The following is an 18,783-nucleotide window of genomic DNA, read 5'->3' as shown; positions in this document are numbered from 1 at the left end:
CTTTTTTCCACTCTAAACATAATGTATGTGATAAACATAATTTTAAATAGGTAATGATTTAATATAGAATTTATGAAACTGGTTGAACAATGTCGAGCCATTGCTCTCCATGGCTTGCAAACACTGGATATTATTCAACTAGTATCATAGATTCAGCATTAAATCACTGTACACTTGAAATTCTCTATATAAATGTTTATTTAGTTTGCTCTCAAGGATGCAAACTCCATAACAACTCATTGGTATGACGGAAGACGAACATTTCGGAAAATAAAAGAAATCCCAAACCCTAAACAATAATGTATGAAAATGTTTTTATATTACTTACATATTCCGGGTAAATATGAAAACCAATGGTATTTAGACAGGAGAACAACCTTTTGCAACGTTTGCTGAATTTGTTACTCAATCATATTTAATTTTACCGTACAAGGAAATTGGCTTAATTTTTCCTGTGCACTAATCTTCAGTTCTGTCATTCCAAACTGGAACGTAACATCCACGTGACGTCGATCCGTGCTAGGTTTCGGAATTTCGACTTTTAATCCACCCAATAACATGCACCCTGGATCAGTGGTAAATCTGGGATTCATTTCCTTGTTGTAGTACACATCAAGCTGCATTGCCTTTTGGAAATAGTTCACAGTTGATCGTCTTGTTTTAACAGAGAATCCATTCTTAACTTCAGAACCTGCTGCCAGAATAATGTCGAAAACATCACGACATCTTAATCCCGTATCAGAGCCAAACTTTTTCTCCTCTGGATGGGTTCCCTCTATAAAAATCGGAGTCGTCCTCAAACCATATGTAAAGCGAAGAACTCTGGACTCGATGATCTGGGGTAGTCTACCAAATATAACCGCCCCTTTTGCAATAGTTATACCAGCATCCTTTGGAATGATGACCTTTATTCCATTTTTGCCATCGAAAGCTTCACGTATAACCTTTTGCACAAATGGGGACTCTGAGAAACCGCCTACCATAAGAATCTGAGATATGTCCTTCACTTGGCCGTTCTCAAGTATGATTTTCATATGGTCAATAATTTGATCTGTTGCTTGGCGGAAAAGTTTCTCAACGTCGGTTGAATAACCATTTTTTTATCAAGTATATATATTTCCCTGCTGTGGGCCGACTTCTCCAGACACACCACAAAACTCTCTTTTAATTCATTTTTGCACTGTTTGTTGAGGGTTGATGGAACCTAAAATAAAGACCAACAAATTTACCATCGTTTGAAGACAGCATACGCGTTATTTTATAATGCCATTTTTATTTTATCCAGGACAATGACTGAAAAAGAAATTATTTACTTCAGATGCAGATACTAGAATCATTATTTCCTTGAATAAATATATACAAATAAAACAGAATGTATGTATGTCCAAACTGCATTTCAAGTTTTACGGTACACTTGTAAACAAGTAGTTCTTATTCGCACGAGAAATCTGACCATTTGCTTACTGTTGTCACATTTGCAACACTGCAGTATTACACAGCAAACAAATAGGATATGGAACAAACAAAAAAGCAGTCTTACGGACCACGCAATGCATGTACCTTAATGATCATAGTTCTTGTCTGGTCAAACTTTCGTTTAACTCCCTCAAATTCATTGAGTAGCTCTAAGTAGTCATATGTATTGTCTGTCTTGAATTTATCCATTACAGTATCCCCCACAATGCTGATCAACATCTGCTCGAAAGCACTGTCTACCATTATTCCTCCCCATGGGCCTCCACTGGCCTTGGATAACTCTTTGAGTCTTCCATCAGAAAGTTTTTCATGAACTGTCATGTCCGCCGTTCCACCTGAAAAGGACATTTATATGTATCTTACAGTATTATTTGTAAATACTTATGTTCATACTTCTACCGCAAATCGAGTATAGCGTTTGAAAAGCTAACATGTGTGTGTAGACGTCATAATATTACTCCCACAGGTTGTGAACAGGTTACTGAATCGAGAATGTTGTTGAATGAATGGCATGATGAATTGATTATAATAACCATGGATAGTGTATTCTTTTCCTCTATTTGCAGCTTTGATTTCAAGGTGGAGAATATAAATGCCCATAATTTAAATTTGTTTGTAAACCTATTATCATCTAAAACATCGATATGAAAAGCACACTGTAGGCACTTATAATATTTTCATTAAATGCAATAATAATAATGGTGTTAAGTATGGTATGTATCCCATTGCCATTAATTTCCTGAAAAGTACATATTTATAAAAGACATTATCCCAAGAAGTTTTCTGTTATTTTATTTTAATTGGCTGTTACTTTTTAGATTGTGCATCAGATATAACAATTTTTAATATAGATCTCTTTGATTAAGCTGATAAAGGCTTAAATTCAATATTTAGAACAGCAACAACAAGAACTGTATGATGTATCCAGTAATATATATTTGCTTGAACAACTTGTTTCTTATTGATTTCTTTCTATTATAATATTTTTATCCGTATTTCGTTTGAACATTTTGCTTCTTCCTTCTTAAATTCTGCGAACTTTTTGGAACTTCCTTTCCCGTGTCAAGTCTTGATTTTTCTAGCACTTCCTTAGTAGCTTAAGGTATAGATGCTATTAAAGTTTGTTTCACATTATTCAGAAAATCACCTGTCAGTAAATCGTTTAAAATTGAGTTCATTTTAAGAACTTCTTCATATATGAAAATGATACAATTTCGGCAATACAATGGATCTGCAGTGCTAGTTAATTTAATGCAGGACATGTTCGAAACAGAAAATAAAATAGTCAATACAGAGTTAAGCTAAGAAAGTTATTAAAAACCTTATATGAAAAACTGGACTCAATGAAAACATATATGTATTGACATGAATCACATGTACCACTGTGACAAAAAGCACATGTATAATTTATCAAGAGCATGAATTTTAAAGCTAGCAAACAAAGCAAAACAATAAATCTGGAAAAAAACATGTAACATGTTTGGTGTTCCATGGACATGAGTCTATAGAAGATAAAATATTTTAAAATGCCTGGATTTGCCAATCAATTAATCTAAATGTAGAGCGTGGTCCCGTTTGATTTTCTGATCCGCAGATTTACGCATCGCTACTTTTAAAATGTACAATAACTTATGTATCAATTTGAAGTTTCCAATTTTATTTTATTACGAAATATTTTCAATTTAAAAATATAAAATAATGGCTAGTGGATATTCACAGATCTTTTCTTGCATATGGGTTAAAACCCAAGGGACATCTGAATCAACGAGTCACTGGAGGTATTTGCTGCTGAAACTTGCAGGGTTTACCAATATGTGTGGTAAATGTTTTGAGATTGGATATTTTCGGTTAATTTTAATGTATACATAATCCAATTGTTTGGCATTGGTGTTAAATGAATTAAGTTTTAAATCACTCAGAGTATGAAACAAAGGTAACCTATGATATCCATAGTGACCCTAAAATACTATATCCTAATGATTATATACACTAAACAAATTTGCATAATGTGATGTACGTATCTATGATGTTTGATGTGCCTTCGAGAACTGACACGGTATTACAGATATCTAACTTGTATAGTAGGGTGATGCCCCCCCCCCCAAAAAAAAATGATTTTCTCTTGACTCTGGGATCATGGTTATTATTAATTTGGTTTTGGTATAATAGGGATTAGAGTAGTATGGGAACTTTTGAGCAATGACATCAATATTACTTAGGGCAAAGTCATATCCAAGTCTAAATTATGTAGTGTAAGATGGTATTTATAATTACTGTAGCTTGATCGTTTTGGGATGGTTGGTGAATTGTTATGCTTGAAAAGTGAAAATAAAATCTTTCGTGAGTATATCGCCTGTTTTTAGAAACACAATAGCTTTAGGAAGTTTTAATGACTAAGGCTTACGTATAAACCAATGTCTAAATCATATATACAGTTCATTATAAATAGACAATGCAATTAATAGTGACGTAAATCTCAATGCTAACTGTCTGAAAAATTTAGCAAATTCCTTTGAATTTGCTGATGCATCTATTAATCAGTTTCCTAAAAGACAAATTTACGCTCCAAATTCATCGTATTAAAATACTTTTAAACATATTAAAATATAGAGATAATTAAGAAGGCTATCGAGCATTGTAGTAACGAAAGCGTTAAATACATTTCGCAGCTACAACACAGATTGATGCAAACACAAAACTCTTGATGTTCCAAAATTGTTTGAACAACGATTCAACATGGTGCCTAATGCAAACCCTAAAGCAGTAAGGGAAAGAGTTGATGAAATAACCTTCAACAATATTGACAACCACCATTTTACAGCAGATACACAATTAGATAGATCCTTTAGAAAACTATGTGAAGGACACAAAATACGAATTGAAGTTTATGACATTTTACCATCTCAACTGAAACAAATGGCATATACAACAAAATCAACAAATAAATCAAGGGTTTTAAAACTTGGTGATTGATTTGATAAAAACGCGATAAATTAAACAACAACAAATAGTTAATACTAATAATCTGTTGCATGATACAATGTTCCTTTAGCAGGGATGACGAGAAAAATTGACGACAATACGAACAAGATGTATGTGCATTGGAATTATTATATAAGAAGTGAAAACAACGACTTACGATTTATCTATTAGTAATTTGAGTGATAAGATGAAATCTATTTACCTTTCAAGATTTTGTTCTCTGTTACATGTCGAGATTGAAGCATCTAAAGCATACAATAGTTGTAAATCAAGTACTCCATCATAACATCAGTATATTGCAGAGTAGAACTTATCTATTCGTTTATAGCATCAAGCGAATGTGAAAAGAATTAAAGGATCAGAACAAACCATTGCAAATGACATAGACGAAGTTAAAAAAAGTAGGCAAAATACAATCGAAAAGTATCTTCCTTTTTCTGCCAGACTGGTAGGTTTGAAATTAGACATGAATACAGATATAATCAATTTTGAAAGGTATTTGAAATACTGATAAGGTTACTAATCACTGAACTACTTCAATAAACCATATTCCTTTCAAAACATCGAGATTTTCTTTGTTCCCCGTCGTGTAATAAATTCGTAATCTTGTTGAGAGAATAAAAACTATTTTCGTCACAAGATGAAAGTTGACATATCGGACAAGTAAGTGTTCGTTTCTCAAACGGACACTAGAATTACATGTCACTCTACATAAGGTAATCACGTGTCAGGTGTGTGCGTTCTATGCGAAGCTATACCGTATCATGTTTTATTCAAGTAGATAAAATATCTCAGTTAGTATGATACTTAAAATCATCGTATGAAACCTGCCATTCAGAAACGGGTGACCGCAAGGTAGCTTTGTCTTCTTTGTCTCCTTTCCAATTATCCTTAATGAGACCATTGCTTGAAAGCAAATAAAACTGTTTTGTTTATTCTTCAGATGCTTTGATATAGTTATGAACTAGTATTATGGGTACTATTTTCAAAGAAACAAAACGTTTCATCCAGTAAATACTCGAGATTGTACCGTGGTCAATTTTGAGAGCAGCTTAATCCTTCTCTCCATATTTCGAAAGGTCTGTATCAATTGTAGAAAGCCCCAATATCATTGCATTTACTTTTAAGAAATGAGAGGGCATTTGAGGCCTTTTCTACTAGGTAAATATCAAAATTTTAAATTTAGTATATGTTTTATAACTACCATCATGATTTAGGTTGGGAAAGATAACTGAATAGGATGGAATGATAGTTGCAGTTACTAGATTATGGCTAATTCAATTGCCAAAAATGTGCAAAGAATTTTGCATTGTTTTGCGGGATTGGATGTATTAGAGGTCAGTTTGGTACTATATTAAAGATCCGATCTTGTGCGTATAAATTATTGAATGTAGAAGGTTTAACAGCCTGCTATCATGTCACCATGATCAGCTGTTAATATTTTGGCATAAAATGTTTGAGTGATATAAAAAGTCACCAAATCAATCAGGTAAAATAAGAACATTAACAAAATAGCCTTCATAGCTTGTTTTACTATACCTAAATTCGTCCTTTTACACATAGTTTTCATTTAATACAATTCATACCTTAAATCTTCAAGTCATCAAGTGTCATAAAATTATATCAAACGTGTGTTAATGTCATGTACTGTGTAAATAATACTGTGCTAACTTTAAATCGATGCACCCTCAAAGTTTTGTGAAGTCAAGCGATCTGAGTGCGGATGTCTAATGATAAGACCACATCGGCACCGAGATTATATGAAGCTGTGCATTTGTATTGTGAGATGTATTCATACTTTGTGTGTGCATCTGTGTAGTGAGAGAGAATGTCTTCATACTTTGTGTATGTGTGTGCAGAGGAAGGAGAGTTGTGATTAAAAGTGCCTGAAGTTGCCGGGCTAAAGAGAAACTCAACAAAACAACTTTGCTAAGGCTTGCATCATGAATTTAATAACTTGTCAAGGCTGTTCTTCATTTCATTTTATACCGTTTTCTCGATATATTTTTAGTCCAGCGAGGGACACAAAATATTACGTTGTCTAGAAGATGCAACCGTTCATTGTTGACAGTAACATATCACCTTTTTGCATGAACAGAATGTTTACTATAAATATGTGCTGAGGTTTGTCAAATACAATTATTTGGCAAAAATATTTTTCTTAAAGTGCTCTTTTATTTACAATATAGAAACGTAATGTTCACCATTCTGTTGAATTGGACATAAAGTTGTAGAAAACGTTAAAACTTGAAAATGATGAGAAATGAAATATGTCAGGTCAGAATCATGCTTCCACCCTCTGAGGACTCCCCACGCCTCAAACGCACTGCCTAGAATGATATTGTATAGGGAAATAACATGACAATTGCAATACGGCCCTTAGATGTTTTGACTTACCCCCTAAATCAACCACCATGTACTTGGTTCCTGGTGGTGCTATAGCAAAAGGAATCAGCTGATCTCGACCGCTCCAAACACTTACAGGAATGTATTGGCAAAAACATGACGCTGCCTCCGGCTCAAGGGCGATCTCCAATTTTTCTGATTGTATGTCCGCCTATGAATCCAAACATGCATATTTCAGTGAATTTTAATTAGGTAATAGCTGAATAGCTAACAGCTAATGCTGGATCAAATGACCCTGAATGTTGAACCAGTAGGATGCTTTCTGGCGAAATTTCTTACAAAGCGTTTTATCGCATATGTAATGAAAAAATTAATTGATTGAATGTTTTCGCTATTTTTCTATCTTCATCAATATTTTATAGCACATCACCATCATGTTATGAACGGTAATCTATCTATATGCGAAGATGCTTTCTATCAATGTTGGTCAAATTTTGAGCCTCTGTTTTGTCTTTTCTAAATGGAGCGTAAATGTTTCTCCGCTTGAGAGTATTTTCAGAAGTTGCTTAAAAGTATTAAATGTTTCAGTAACGGCGGTCATATCTAAGCAGGGGTCAGCAATCTTCAAAACATCTGATGTCCTTTACGCCAGGATGCGTTCTGTAATTTATCAAATTATGCTGAGAGCTTTTCTTCGCACAAATCGATTTAAAGCGTTAGTAAGGTCGGTCATATTTTAGTCAGGGTCGGTATCATATGCACAAGCTTGAAAGGCCTTAAAACCACGATGTTCTGCGCCAAAAGTTATTGTGACTTACATAATTTGAAAATAGACCTGTTAATGAACGCATGATGGACATCAATATTGGGCTGAGGTTCATACCGTAAGCTTGATAGGCTCTGCGTCCAGATGACATACAAAAGGTAACGTAATATCATTGTTCTTTAACTGAAGTTAAATAAAAACAAAGTAATACGTTAAAACGTACTTTAATAGCAGCTTCCCTCATGAATTGCTTGGCCGCATCGTTCCAGATAGCAGGAACTGTGAGTACCCATAAGATCTTTTCGTCATCAACTACTTTCCCCTGTCCTTCCAAAAGCTTCACAAGATGATTCTTCATACATTTGATGGACAGCGCGAAAATGTCAAGAGCTAGCATTTCCTTTCCAGTCTCATCTTTTATCATTGATGTCTCGGTTAGACCCTGAAATAATATTCTTGCAAACATTAAGATAATGAATTAATTAATAGATACGGTTCTTAATGTTTCCATCCCACCCCACCAGCCGTTCCTGTTGAGACGCGCTGGATGTATTGAAACATAGTTGTCTGCCATAAGCATAACGTTTCTCACATCTAGATCAGGAGTTTTGCATATAGTGAAAACTTTAATGGATGAAATAGTGAAAGTTAAAATAATTGATCATTTCTTCGGAGCAAACAAAGTAAGCCTGCACTCTTATGAAAGACAAAACAAAAGACAAAGAGGTAACGATCCTTGAAATATTTAAAACTACTCTATGGTCATAAAATAAGTAAATGAATAGGAAAGCAAACAAACAGAGTAAAATTCACCAAATTATTTATTTCCTTGGAACAGAAAGTTAAAATTTGAAAGGAACTTACTGTATTGTGTATTAAGTCCCTAATAATCATAAACGTTCTATCACAAGTCCCAAAGTATAGAATGTTCCGAATGAATTGCAGTGGTGTTTCAAATGAACGATAATCTTGATTATGCTGTTGCACCAACAGTATTGAATGTGCCGATGTACGAATAGTCTTGATGTATCACAATTATAAAATTCAGAATGTCTTTGAAAGAGTGCGCAATAATTCCAAAACAATATTTTAGTTCCAACGTTGATGAGGCATTTGTAATTTCAATGTATTTAAAGTAATAATTCATCTCAAATTTTAATTGAACACAACTAAAGTTTATTCCAGAAGACTGATATCAAAACATGAATGAATCATTTAGTTTATAACATACTTAAATGAAAACCTAAGAGACCGTACGATGAACCAGGATGTGGGTTATAAGTTCACTTGCTGTAAATTTTTAAGGTTGAAAATGGATGTAAACATGCTTACAAATATTATCTTAAAGTACAACGTACAATCACGAACAAACTGTAGCTATCTAAATAGGCTATTTGCAAAGGACAATTAGCTTAAACTGCAATCTGCAATCATTGATAAATGTTAAGAACACCGCAATGATATACAAAACAAACGTATAAAAAATAAATTAAATTATCATGGTAAAATGGTCACATTAGTAAAGTATAGGCTGAAAATGTTTTACAACCCTAAATCCTTTTAGAGCGTTAGAGAAAGGTTTTTATTCTGGCTCAAATTAAAAAATTTCTATTGCAAGGAGTGGAGATGATACACTCAATAAAACTGTGCCACACTCACAGTTGACACTGCAAGATATATGTACCGGTCGAGGTTCACCAAGCATGAGGTGACATGGGTAAAGTGTGTTCGATATAAGCGAGAGATACTATAAATCCACGTCTTTCTTTTTGTTCTATATTATGGATGCTACTCTCCAATACTCGGTTTGATGTGCAGCTTACATTACATATATTTTATCAAGAACTCAAATACGCATATTGATATAATATTTAAAACCAGTAGGCGACAAAACAATAAAGGATAATTCTTCCAGGCTTTATAAGAAAGAAATCTTGGTGCAAGACGTAGATTACTAATTGCTTGATTGTATACTTTAAAATAATTTCAAGTTCTTGCGACAGAATTTCGCCAGAGAGAGGAACCAATTATTCTGTCTAACGACATATAGAGTTTGTGTAAGTTGTTTTCCAACAGTGTTATGAGTGCTACAATAAGCAGGATCATTATTACATGAAACATGTTCAAGAATGTTCGTTTAGTCAAAAAGAGACCTGTCCATCCTGCAATCGTATCTTGAATCTTCTGAAGAAGTAGTACTGACGATTCTCATTATTAATACACAGCTCCAGATATCTTTCTTCTGCGTCGAAGCCGAAGGCATTCTCATCTGGTTCTTTTCTGTCGTTCAACAAAAGACAGGTTGGTGTTTTCGTAGATGTGAGGTTCTTTTTCCCACTGTTCCATGCCTGTGGTGAATCTATCTTATTTGGATCCCTTTTATATTCCTCATAGAACTGAAAGGCGTATGCAGAATATGATGTTCCGAAATCTATGGCAACAATAAGGTCAGCATCCCGTACTTTTCCACGGTAATCCATCCTTAAAGAATTAGTGCATTTGTCTCAGACGTTCCTGTATTTGAATATAAAACACAAATCATTAGCCACACTAATTAAATATCTGATGTATTAAATCTTATAATGCGTTCATTGACATTCAACGCACAGCATTGTTCTCTCCGGAATAGTAAAACCAACTTTGAAACCCTCATAGCAGCGTATGGTACCATCATTGGCAGATAAAAGATGGAAGATGCACTAATTAACAGAAATTTAGTAACTTCATTTTGTCATCAATAATGATATAGCTATTGCACAATGATGATGATTATGGAAATAGCTAAGAAATGAAATATGTGTTGACGACTGAAACCATTGAACATATGATCAAATACGAATAATCACTGAGAAAATACATTATAGTGTTATTAAAAGAGTCTAATTTTGCATGCTGTAATTCTGATGAACCTTACCGCAGCAACACGATCCGAGGTTGATACGCTTGTTCAATATCTGTAACCGGTTGGAGACCATTGCAAAGGAAAACTATTCGAAATTACATTGATTCGAAATAAGTCTTAATATTACTGCAAAATAACAGAAAGCAACAGTCCAAACATTTTATTCTATTTTCCGTTCTTTGCATTTGTCTTTACTTACTTATCATAATGTAGTTTATGGCCTCAACACTTAATAGCCATATATATTTTGGATTTGACTACATATCAGCACAATCCTGGTTATCTGGAGCTGATTAAATTTTCATCACTAATAAGATAAATGTAAGAACAAATGGTACAATCTTTTGAGAATTTTTTTCTAAGTAAAGGCAAATACATTCTTCTACAAAATAGAAGATAAAGAATGAAGATAAAAATGCTTAAGTTTATTAAAAGATATATAACATAAAAAATAACCCTAAGTGCATGTATTGGATTTAATTGCACATCAGTATAATCTGGTTATATAGTGCCAGAGAAAAATTCAGGTCCTAACAATGTTAAGCTAGATAATTGTCAAACATTTTCACAAATGTAAACATGTAAATCAACAAAATACACAGCAAGGTAAATGTCTTAAAATTCTTTGTTTGAGATTATTTTTAGTGATGCATTTTATAGAGCTTGTTAATCCTAGGTTACAGAAAACAGTTTTGGATCTCAAAGTGGAAGTCAAGAGAATTCGTATTTGATTTGAGAGGATGCAGTTTTGTACTTAGACAAATTTACAACACAACTTTAAGATCTCGTATCTTTAACAAGTCAAGCTACAATGATGCAACATAAACATATATAAAATTTTAGAAAATAGAAATTTAAAACAATACGTTATTTTAGAATCAACCACAGGAGTGGCACGATAACGCATAAATCTAAAGGATTGAGATTACTGAAGACACAAGAGAAATTATTGAAAACAAAAATATTTGTTTAAGGTGGGTGTTCATTTGTCTTTTCGATGACGGCTGATAAAGATCAATAAAGAGGTTTATTTGAGTGAAATGTATTTATTCGAACACGAACCGGCAGTGTACAATTGCTTCTGTAGCAGTCCATTCAAGTTGTCTGCTCCTCTTGTCTCGATCATGTTGGAACAGTTATCACATTTGAACAGCGTAATTTTGATTGGATTATGTGGCTTGCCGCCGCATCCAAAGAAACACACGGACCCGAAGTACAGAAACATCGGTACGCTAAGGTTTAGATAGTGTTATCATATCGGAACCTTGGCTAGCGAAGATGAATTTTGAGTTGACTGGATACAGTTTTGTGAGGGAAAAGGGTTTTACAACTGGAATGTAACATTTCTGTTGGAGAAGTAAATGCTGAACAGTTTTCATCGTAGACAAAAACAGTTTGACAGAACCTTATAGACCAGAATAATAGATACTTCACTAAAGCCCACCCCAATCGAAATTTATGGTTGACATTTACCAAAGATTGCGGTATTCAGTAACACTCATCATGAACCAGTGGACATGGCTCCAGAAGAAATAGTCAAGGGAGAATAAGGAGAAAAGCGGATCAGTCTAATTGAGTGATTGACAACAACGCCTAAACTGAACTTAATCGTAACAGAATTGATGCTGTTACGAGCATATTTAAGTTTCCTCAAATTCCAAATCCAAAAAATTATACAAGCTGTGCTGACAGCACAGTCCAATTTTAGTTTCACTGGAAAGATTCGTAACCCAGTTACATGACTCTTAAAATGTCTAGTATCCTCGGGTACAACAGCAATTTATAGAACTCCAAATACTGGTTGCGGAACAGTGCAATGTTGTAACAGTAAGTGAAAACACTGAGTAGGACCACAAAAGGCACATGTGCATAACAAAATGTAGAGATGAAATCTTATAATGAAGACATGAATTCATATTCCGAAGTCCAAGCGCAATGCTAAGACAAAAAATGATAAGATATTCCGAAATGATAAGAGCCACCGATGATGTAACAATTTCAGAGAAGACGAAAAAAATGACAAAAGTCAGAATGATGGTTGATGTGACCACCCTGTCTATACTTCCACTGGGGTATATATCTTTATTGCTGCTTTTGACCAAACGAGCACAAAGGAAAAAAGCGATTTACGACAAACCCAAAAACAAAGACATGTTCCAGAATTAGGACTCATGCATGTCGCAACGACTGTCGTCTGTACTGCCGTCATAACCATTTGCCAGGGAAGCATATTATAGATATGAACCCATTTACTCTGCAGTAATGATTCTGAACTGGTCTGAATAACACTTTCATGTATTCAGTCGCCACGCATATCATCAATGTGGTCTAGTTGGTGAATTCATTTGTAAAACTTAACAATCACTATATTTTCACAAGATATTGCTCAAACCAATCACTGCATGCATTAGGTCGTGTGAATGAACTATTTACGTGATCATTTTGTTTATGTATTCAAGTTTCTATCACAGAAAATGAAATGCTCGCAGTCATAATCCTTTCAGGCAAAATATGCATGAACGTCTGCAGAGTGACTCATATCTATGTGAACTGTCAAATATTCAACCATGTAAACTATTATGTACTTTCGTATATGTGCTGTTCATTTATTTTTATAGAGTGTAACGTTAAATGACACAAATTTTACCTGTGTTGAATATATTCATAGTATTTTTTGTGTTAAAAATAGACAATAATCTGCTCACTGTATCTCCTTGATGTGTCGTTTTCTATGTCTGTTTGCTAAGTGTAGCATTACAGAACCTAATCGTCATATTTTCTAATTTTGATCATGTTCAATAAAAGCTTGAAGTCATTGCATATACCTGGAAAAGTATAGCATGCTATACTGGATTTAATTACACTTTTTTTCTAATAAGTGTTCTATCTAACTGATAGAATTATACAAAAACTAGATATTATTACCGTAAATTTTACACTCATTTCAAGTTCGGGTAAATAAAGTGAGCGTTTCAGGGAAACGTCTGTTAATATTTTGCTCTTTAATAAGTCCCAATTGTTTTCAAGCTGAAAAACATAGTTTGAATATTTTTATAATTTATGCATTTTATACATCTGGCACATTTTGCAGACTACACAGGATTTACTTTTACTTTGGTCTAATTAATTTTAATTTGTATTTTCAATTTCGAGTATTAATGTTTCCGTTTGTGAGGAAAATGTCTTTAGCAGATTATCATAACACGACACAAAATAATTAAAAGCAAAAATATGAGTGGCTCAGAAATATTGTCTTCTAAGATGGAATATCGTAGCCTACACGATATTGTAATTCAGAAAAGACACGTGTAGTCTAGTAAATTTTAATGAATATTGTTCTCGTTTTTGAACGTGATGTCTTCCAACTTATCGCCGTATTCCTATGCATGGTGGTAATAGACAAAAACGTGATTGGTCCAGAGACTTTGCCGTCTCGGAAGGAGATATGGTTTGAAGAAACAACTAATCCCTACACGAGATTTTAATATTAGTGCTTTATATGATCAATTTGGAGGTTTAATTTGCTTGTATCAGGACACCTAAACATAATAATGGAATAGAGATTGGTGCTATAACGAGCATAGACACCTGGTATAGGTTAGGAATTTAAATTCCAAAGACCTAGGCGATACATCGAAATCTGTATTTTTTTAAATGATCGAGGCATACGCATTACCTGAATCCCCATGAAGACAGCACCCCTCCAACCAAAATAAATATGAATCACGAAACAAACGAAAAAAGTTAAACCAATTCCATAAACTATATAAAACAATCATTCCAAATTAAGAAAAGTGCAAAAAGACGTAAAATTCAGTGCAATATCAACTAGTTTGTTATATGCACATCACTTTTTTTAAAAAGTCCAAGAACATGACAGTTGTAACATTAGTACAGGACACCTCTCACGCTAAATACGTTGCCTCCATTATTAAACTTTTCCAATATGCAGGAAGGCGCTTTAGACTTATCCACACACATATCCCGCAATGAAATACGGCTTTGTTGAACAAATCAAATTGCATTTATTATGCAATATATAGATTCTTTAATTCCTTTTGAATCATTTTAATGCAAAGAAATTAGACGAGCAATTTGAGACCATTAAAAATATACATGAAACTAAGAAACATGAGGTTGCACACTGACAGTTGATTAACAGTCAAATGCAAGTGCTCGGGACCCGAATCATGTTCCAATGCTTTTGATTACAAAAGTCATGAAAATATAAAGCTTCTCCATTATGAGTCATCATGTATATTTGTTTGCACATCATAAGTATTTGTCCAATAATGAATAGCCTCTACGGTGTGGATCCTTTATGTTAATGTTGGTCAAATTTTCCGAAGCCTTCGTTTGTAATCAAGGTGATAACTTGTTTGTCATATTAGTTAGTATAGCCATATTGTACGGATAGATTTTAAAACAACTTTCATTTTCAGTAACTTTTCAAAACATATTTTAATTCTGCTGAAATGTTTACATTTAATTTGTTTTAAGTTACAGTTCATTTTGTGTTTTTGGAGTTATTAAATGTTTTACTACGTTTTAGTAACAATATGTTTGACATCTTTTGACTTTCTGTCAAATTGGTGCACTTTCGCTTGCAGTCGTTTAATGAATCATCAAATTTAAGGACGGCAGCCATATTTGATGTCAGATGATGATGTTTGACTTAGAGCTAATCTGCATCATTCCAGAATTGTTTCTTACCAATCTGAAAATCAATGCAGAGTGTTTACTGAAATTTAGTCGTGTATATTTATTTTTTCCATGGCAACATTTGATAGCGGATCGGCATAATTTTAAAACGTGTGAAAGTTCTGTATTCAAGGATAATTGTTGTCAAATTGCTTCACATTCTGCGCCATCTTTGAGAACTTGTTGAAAATGTTTTTGTTCTACTTTTTATAACAGTAGTCATATCTGATGTTACAAACTTGAAAGTACAGTACGTCCGTATGATTTATTTCAAAATATTGTCCGATTCTGTTGCGCAGCTTCTGGGATGAAATAGTTTAAAGGCTTTTCTATTCACTAATTTTGCGACGGCGGACGCATTTGATGGCGGATTGTTCTTTATGAACATGGCTAACTCTCTATGCCAGAAAGCATTCTGCTAAGTTTGGTTAAATGTACATTTGACCTTCTTTTCTGCTTTTTCTCTAATGGCGGCCATATATGACGGTGGATAGGCATAATGTGTATAAATGTGAATGTCCAGGTTGTTTTCTAATATATGTGGTAAAATTATGTTGCAAATGTTTGATCATACATTGCTTAAATGATTTTCTTTTCATTAGTGATGGCAATCATATTTGATGGCAAATTTCAATATTTAAGGACTTCGATGCTAGGATAAAATATTTCAAAAACTGGCGAAAGTCTTTTGAGAGTGTTCGAGGAAAACAAAATATTAAAATGTTTGTTTTACTTTTAGCAACGGTGGCTATAACAGATTACGTTAAGATTTGCAAACTTAATGTGCAAATTGACCAGGCTCAGTTAAAGAAGTTGCAGCACCGTATAGTTTCAAAGATCAAATGTCAAGCAAGGATAAAGGATTTTGCAAGATAAACATTTAGTAAGATAAATCCTTAAAAAATATATGCAAACGTTTATCAAAGGAAGATAACAGATCATAGATAAGGACGTTAAAACCCCGTGAACGTTATGTAATATAAAATATATAGGTAAACAGTACATATCTTGTTATCTAAATCGCAATGCCACTCAAAATATCCATGTTCTTTCTTATGAAACAACATTATAACGTTTCCTGAATTCATACTAAAATACATTAATTAAAATAAAGCTTATATTTCACATAGTGCAGTGAATACACTCGCCAAAAGATTATCTGGTTATACACTAAACTCCACTTGAGTGAATGAGTCATGTATGTATGTCCTATACACAATCAGCACAATACCACTGCATTTCTGCGACTTATTCAGTAAACAAAATGATATATATGTTCTTGAACTAGATCCCTGACATTTTATTCCAAATAATTTGTTAAATATATAGTATATACCGATTATTACAAATCGACATACGGGGCCCTCGAGTGACCCAGTGGTTTAAAGCGCTCTCCGTTACGGATCACTGCCATCTCACCTATGTCTGCGTGGGTTCGAGTTTCGGAATCGGCCAATGTGGGTATGTGAGAAAGCTTGCCAGTAGCTTCTCGAGGGTCAGTGGTTCTTTATGAGGATTCCCCGGGTTCTCCCTCCACCATTAATACTGGCCGCCATGTATAGCCTATCGTCTGACGAAAATGGCGTTAAACCCTACAACGACAACAACAACAACGGCAACAAATCGATATACGGAATCTTTCATTAATACACAGAAGACGGCATGGCAGATTTGACATTTTTATCTACAAATTTATTGCTCGTGATACTCAGCAGCCTATAGTGCAGAACTTTAACTACAAAATGATATGGCATAGATATATCTCCAAAACACCTGTGATATTAACGGGCTAAAACGTTTATGGCCATGGAAGGTTTTCAGTGTGCGCAAGGCCATACAAGGTTTTTAGCGTTCGAACTAACTACATTTATTTATTGATTGATTTATTTATTTATTTATTTATTTTTGTGAGGCTTTCGTTTAGTTCAAAGATTCAAGTGGTTTATTTTCTGCGAAAACAAAATGCATTCTTCATCAGGTAACACGCTCCAGATGGTGACATATGTTATTGCAACTGCAGATAGAAACTTGTCTCCATTTTTGGAATTGTCTGTATACAGAGAATTACAGCGGCATTAGGAGACTATTACACTAAATTTATCCAGTTAACATGAATAATGGCTGAGTAATTTCTCAAAGAGTAAAATCAAATATTATTGTGTCTTTTTTTTGTTGACGAATCGCGGGATAGTTTATAACCAACTTCTTTTAGTGGGGATGGGTGATGATAGTGTTGCAGTTCGTGGCCATGTTGATAACAGTGGTTCAATGGTTATAATACTATTACTTGTTACAGTGGCAGTAGTAGTGTCAAATTATATGCCAGAATCATGATATACATTATATAAACATTTGCTAATGTTCACCTTCAAAATAGTTGATGAGTTATAAGTGTTGAAAACTACCTGTCAATATATGGGATGTCCTAGTTTAGATGATAACATTCGATAAACCAACATATATATCAACACGAAAAACATCCCAATCTATGTATAATGGCGACAACCCGGTTGAGTATTATAATCTGTGTCAGGCAAAGCAAGATAATTATATGTGTATGTTATCATAGTTCTGTCCTGTTTCTAAAACCTATACGTGTTGTTACTGATACTCAAATACAGAAAGCATATTTTACATATTTTGTAGAATTAAAAGACACAAGAACATAGAGCATATTAAGATCCAAACTTCGATCATTTTCTCTTAGAATACCTTAGTTTGCATTGAACAGAGCAACTGATGCAGATGATATCTGTCAAGAAACGCTAACATAAAATCTTAATATTGTATACGTCGCCATGACAGTGGAAAAATGATATCTATATTCCGTCTTACACATGTGAAATAAGATTGGAGGCAGAACAACATAATATAATATAATATAATATAATATAATATAATATAATATAATATAATATAATATAATATAATATAATATAATATAATATAATATAATATAATATGATATGATATGATATAATATAATATAATATAGAATATGATACAAGTAACCTTATTATCATTAATCCATGTGTATTCGATGTAAATTTTATCCTTTCCATTAAAATGTATACACTGTATAAGCAATTACACGCTTACCTGTCTAGACCCAATATGTAAGACAACACTCCACACTTCTTTTGACTCACGGATAACATGTATAGGATATATATAACCAGAAGGACTTTAAACAGAATACGTATTACATGTTGTTTATTGTATGATTACACATACCTACCGTCTTACAAGAATTTATTGATTTATAATCCTGACTGATTGCGATGTTCACTGAACACTATCATAAGTCTTCCGAGGAAGAGAGAAACTAATAGGTTATATCGCATTAAGAATATATAGTCTGATAAATCAGCCCCCAAACATGTACTGATAATGATAGACAGTTTGGGTTAGATATCACAGCTTCATAAAATAATGTGATAGACTGTGACCTACATGTCCGCAAAGCACAGTGTACATTTCAGATTACAAATTACATGCAGATGTTAAATATTGCTTCCCGAATCATAACAAGTGAATAAACTATTATCCCTCAATGTCATATCTAAGTATGAAAATCCGTGTGTTTTTATATAAGTATGTAGTTTAAAAG

The 18,783-nt window shown here is 33.5% G+C and overlaps 2 protein-coding genes across 2 annotated transcripts; both read right to left on the bottom strand.

Annotated features, from left to right (window-relative positions):
* Window positions 1-339: 339 nt before the first annotated feature.
* On the bottom strand, window positions 340-1,172 carry LOC149778691 (heat shock 70 kDa protein 12B-like). The gene has a single exon (XM_089938517.1). It carries the CDS (start codon window positions 1,032-1,034, stop codon window positions 402-404), a length of 633 nt encoding a protein of 210 aa, XP_089794643.1. The 5' UTR covers window positions 1,035-1,172; the 3' UTR covers window positions 340-401.
* Window positions 1,173-1,536: 364 nt separating this feature from the next.
* Window positions 1,537-18,484, bottom strand: LOC149778690 (heat shock 70 kDa protein 12B-like). The gene is made up of 5 exons (XM_089938369.1): window positions 18,412-18,484; window positions 9,724-10,084; window positions 7,794-8,012; window positions 6,856-7,015; window positions 1,537-1,811 (listed from the first exon to the last, which is right to left on the bottom strand). The coding sequence occupies exons 2-5, from the start codon at window positions 10,048-10,050 to the stop codon at window positions 1,537-1,539; spliced, it is 981 nt and encodes a 326-aa protein (XP_089794495.1). The 5' UTR covers window positions 10,051-10,084; window positions 18,412-18,484.
* Window positions 18,485-18,783: the final 299 nt, after the last annotated feature.

Source organism: Sinohyriopsis cumingii, chromosome 17, assembly GCF_028554795.1.
Source record: "Sinohyriopsis cumingii isolate HCF-2022 chromosome 17, ASM2855479v2, whole genome shotgun sequence".
In the NCBI taxonomy this organism is placed as follows: Eukaryota; Metazoa; Mollusca; class Bivalvia; order Unionida; family Unionidae; genus Sinohyriopsis; species Sinohyriopsis cumingii.
This window is presented reverse-complemented; position numbering and strand designations above follow the sequence as displayed.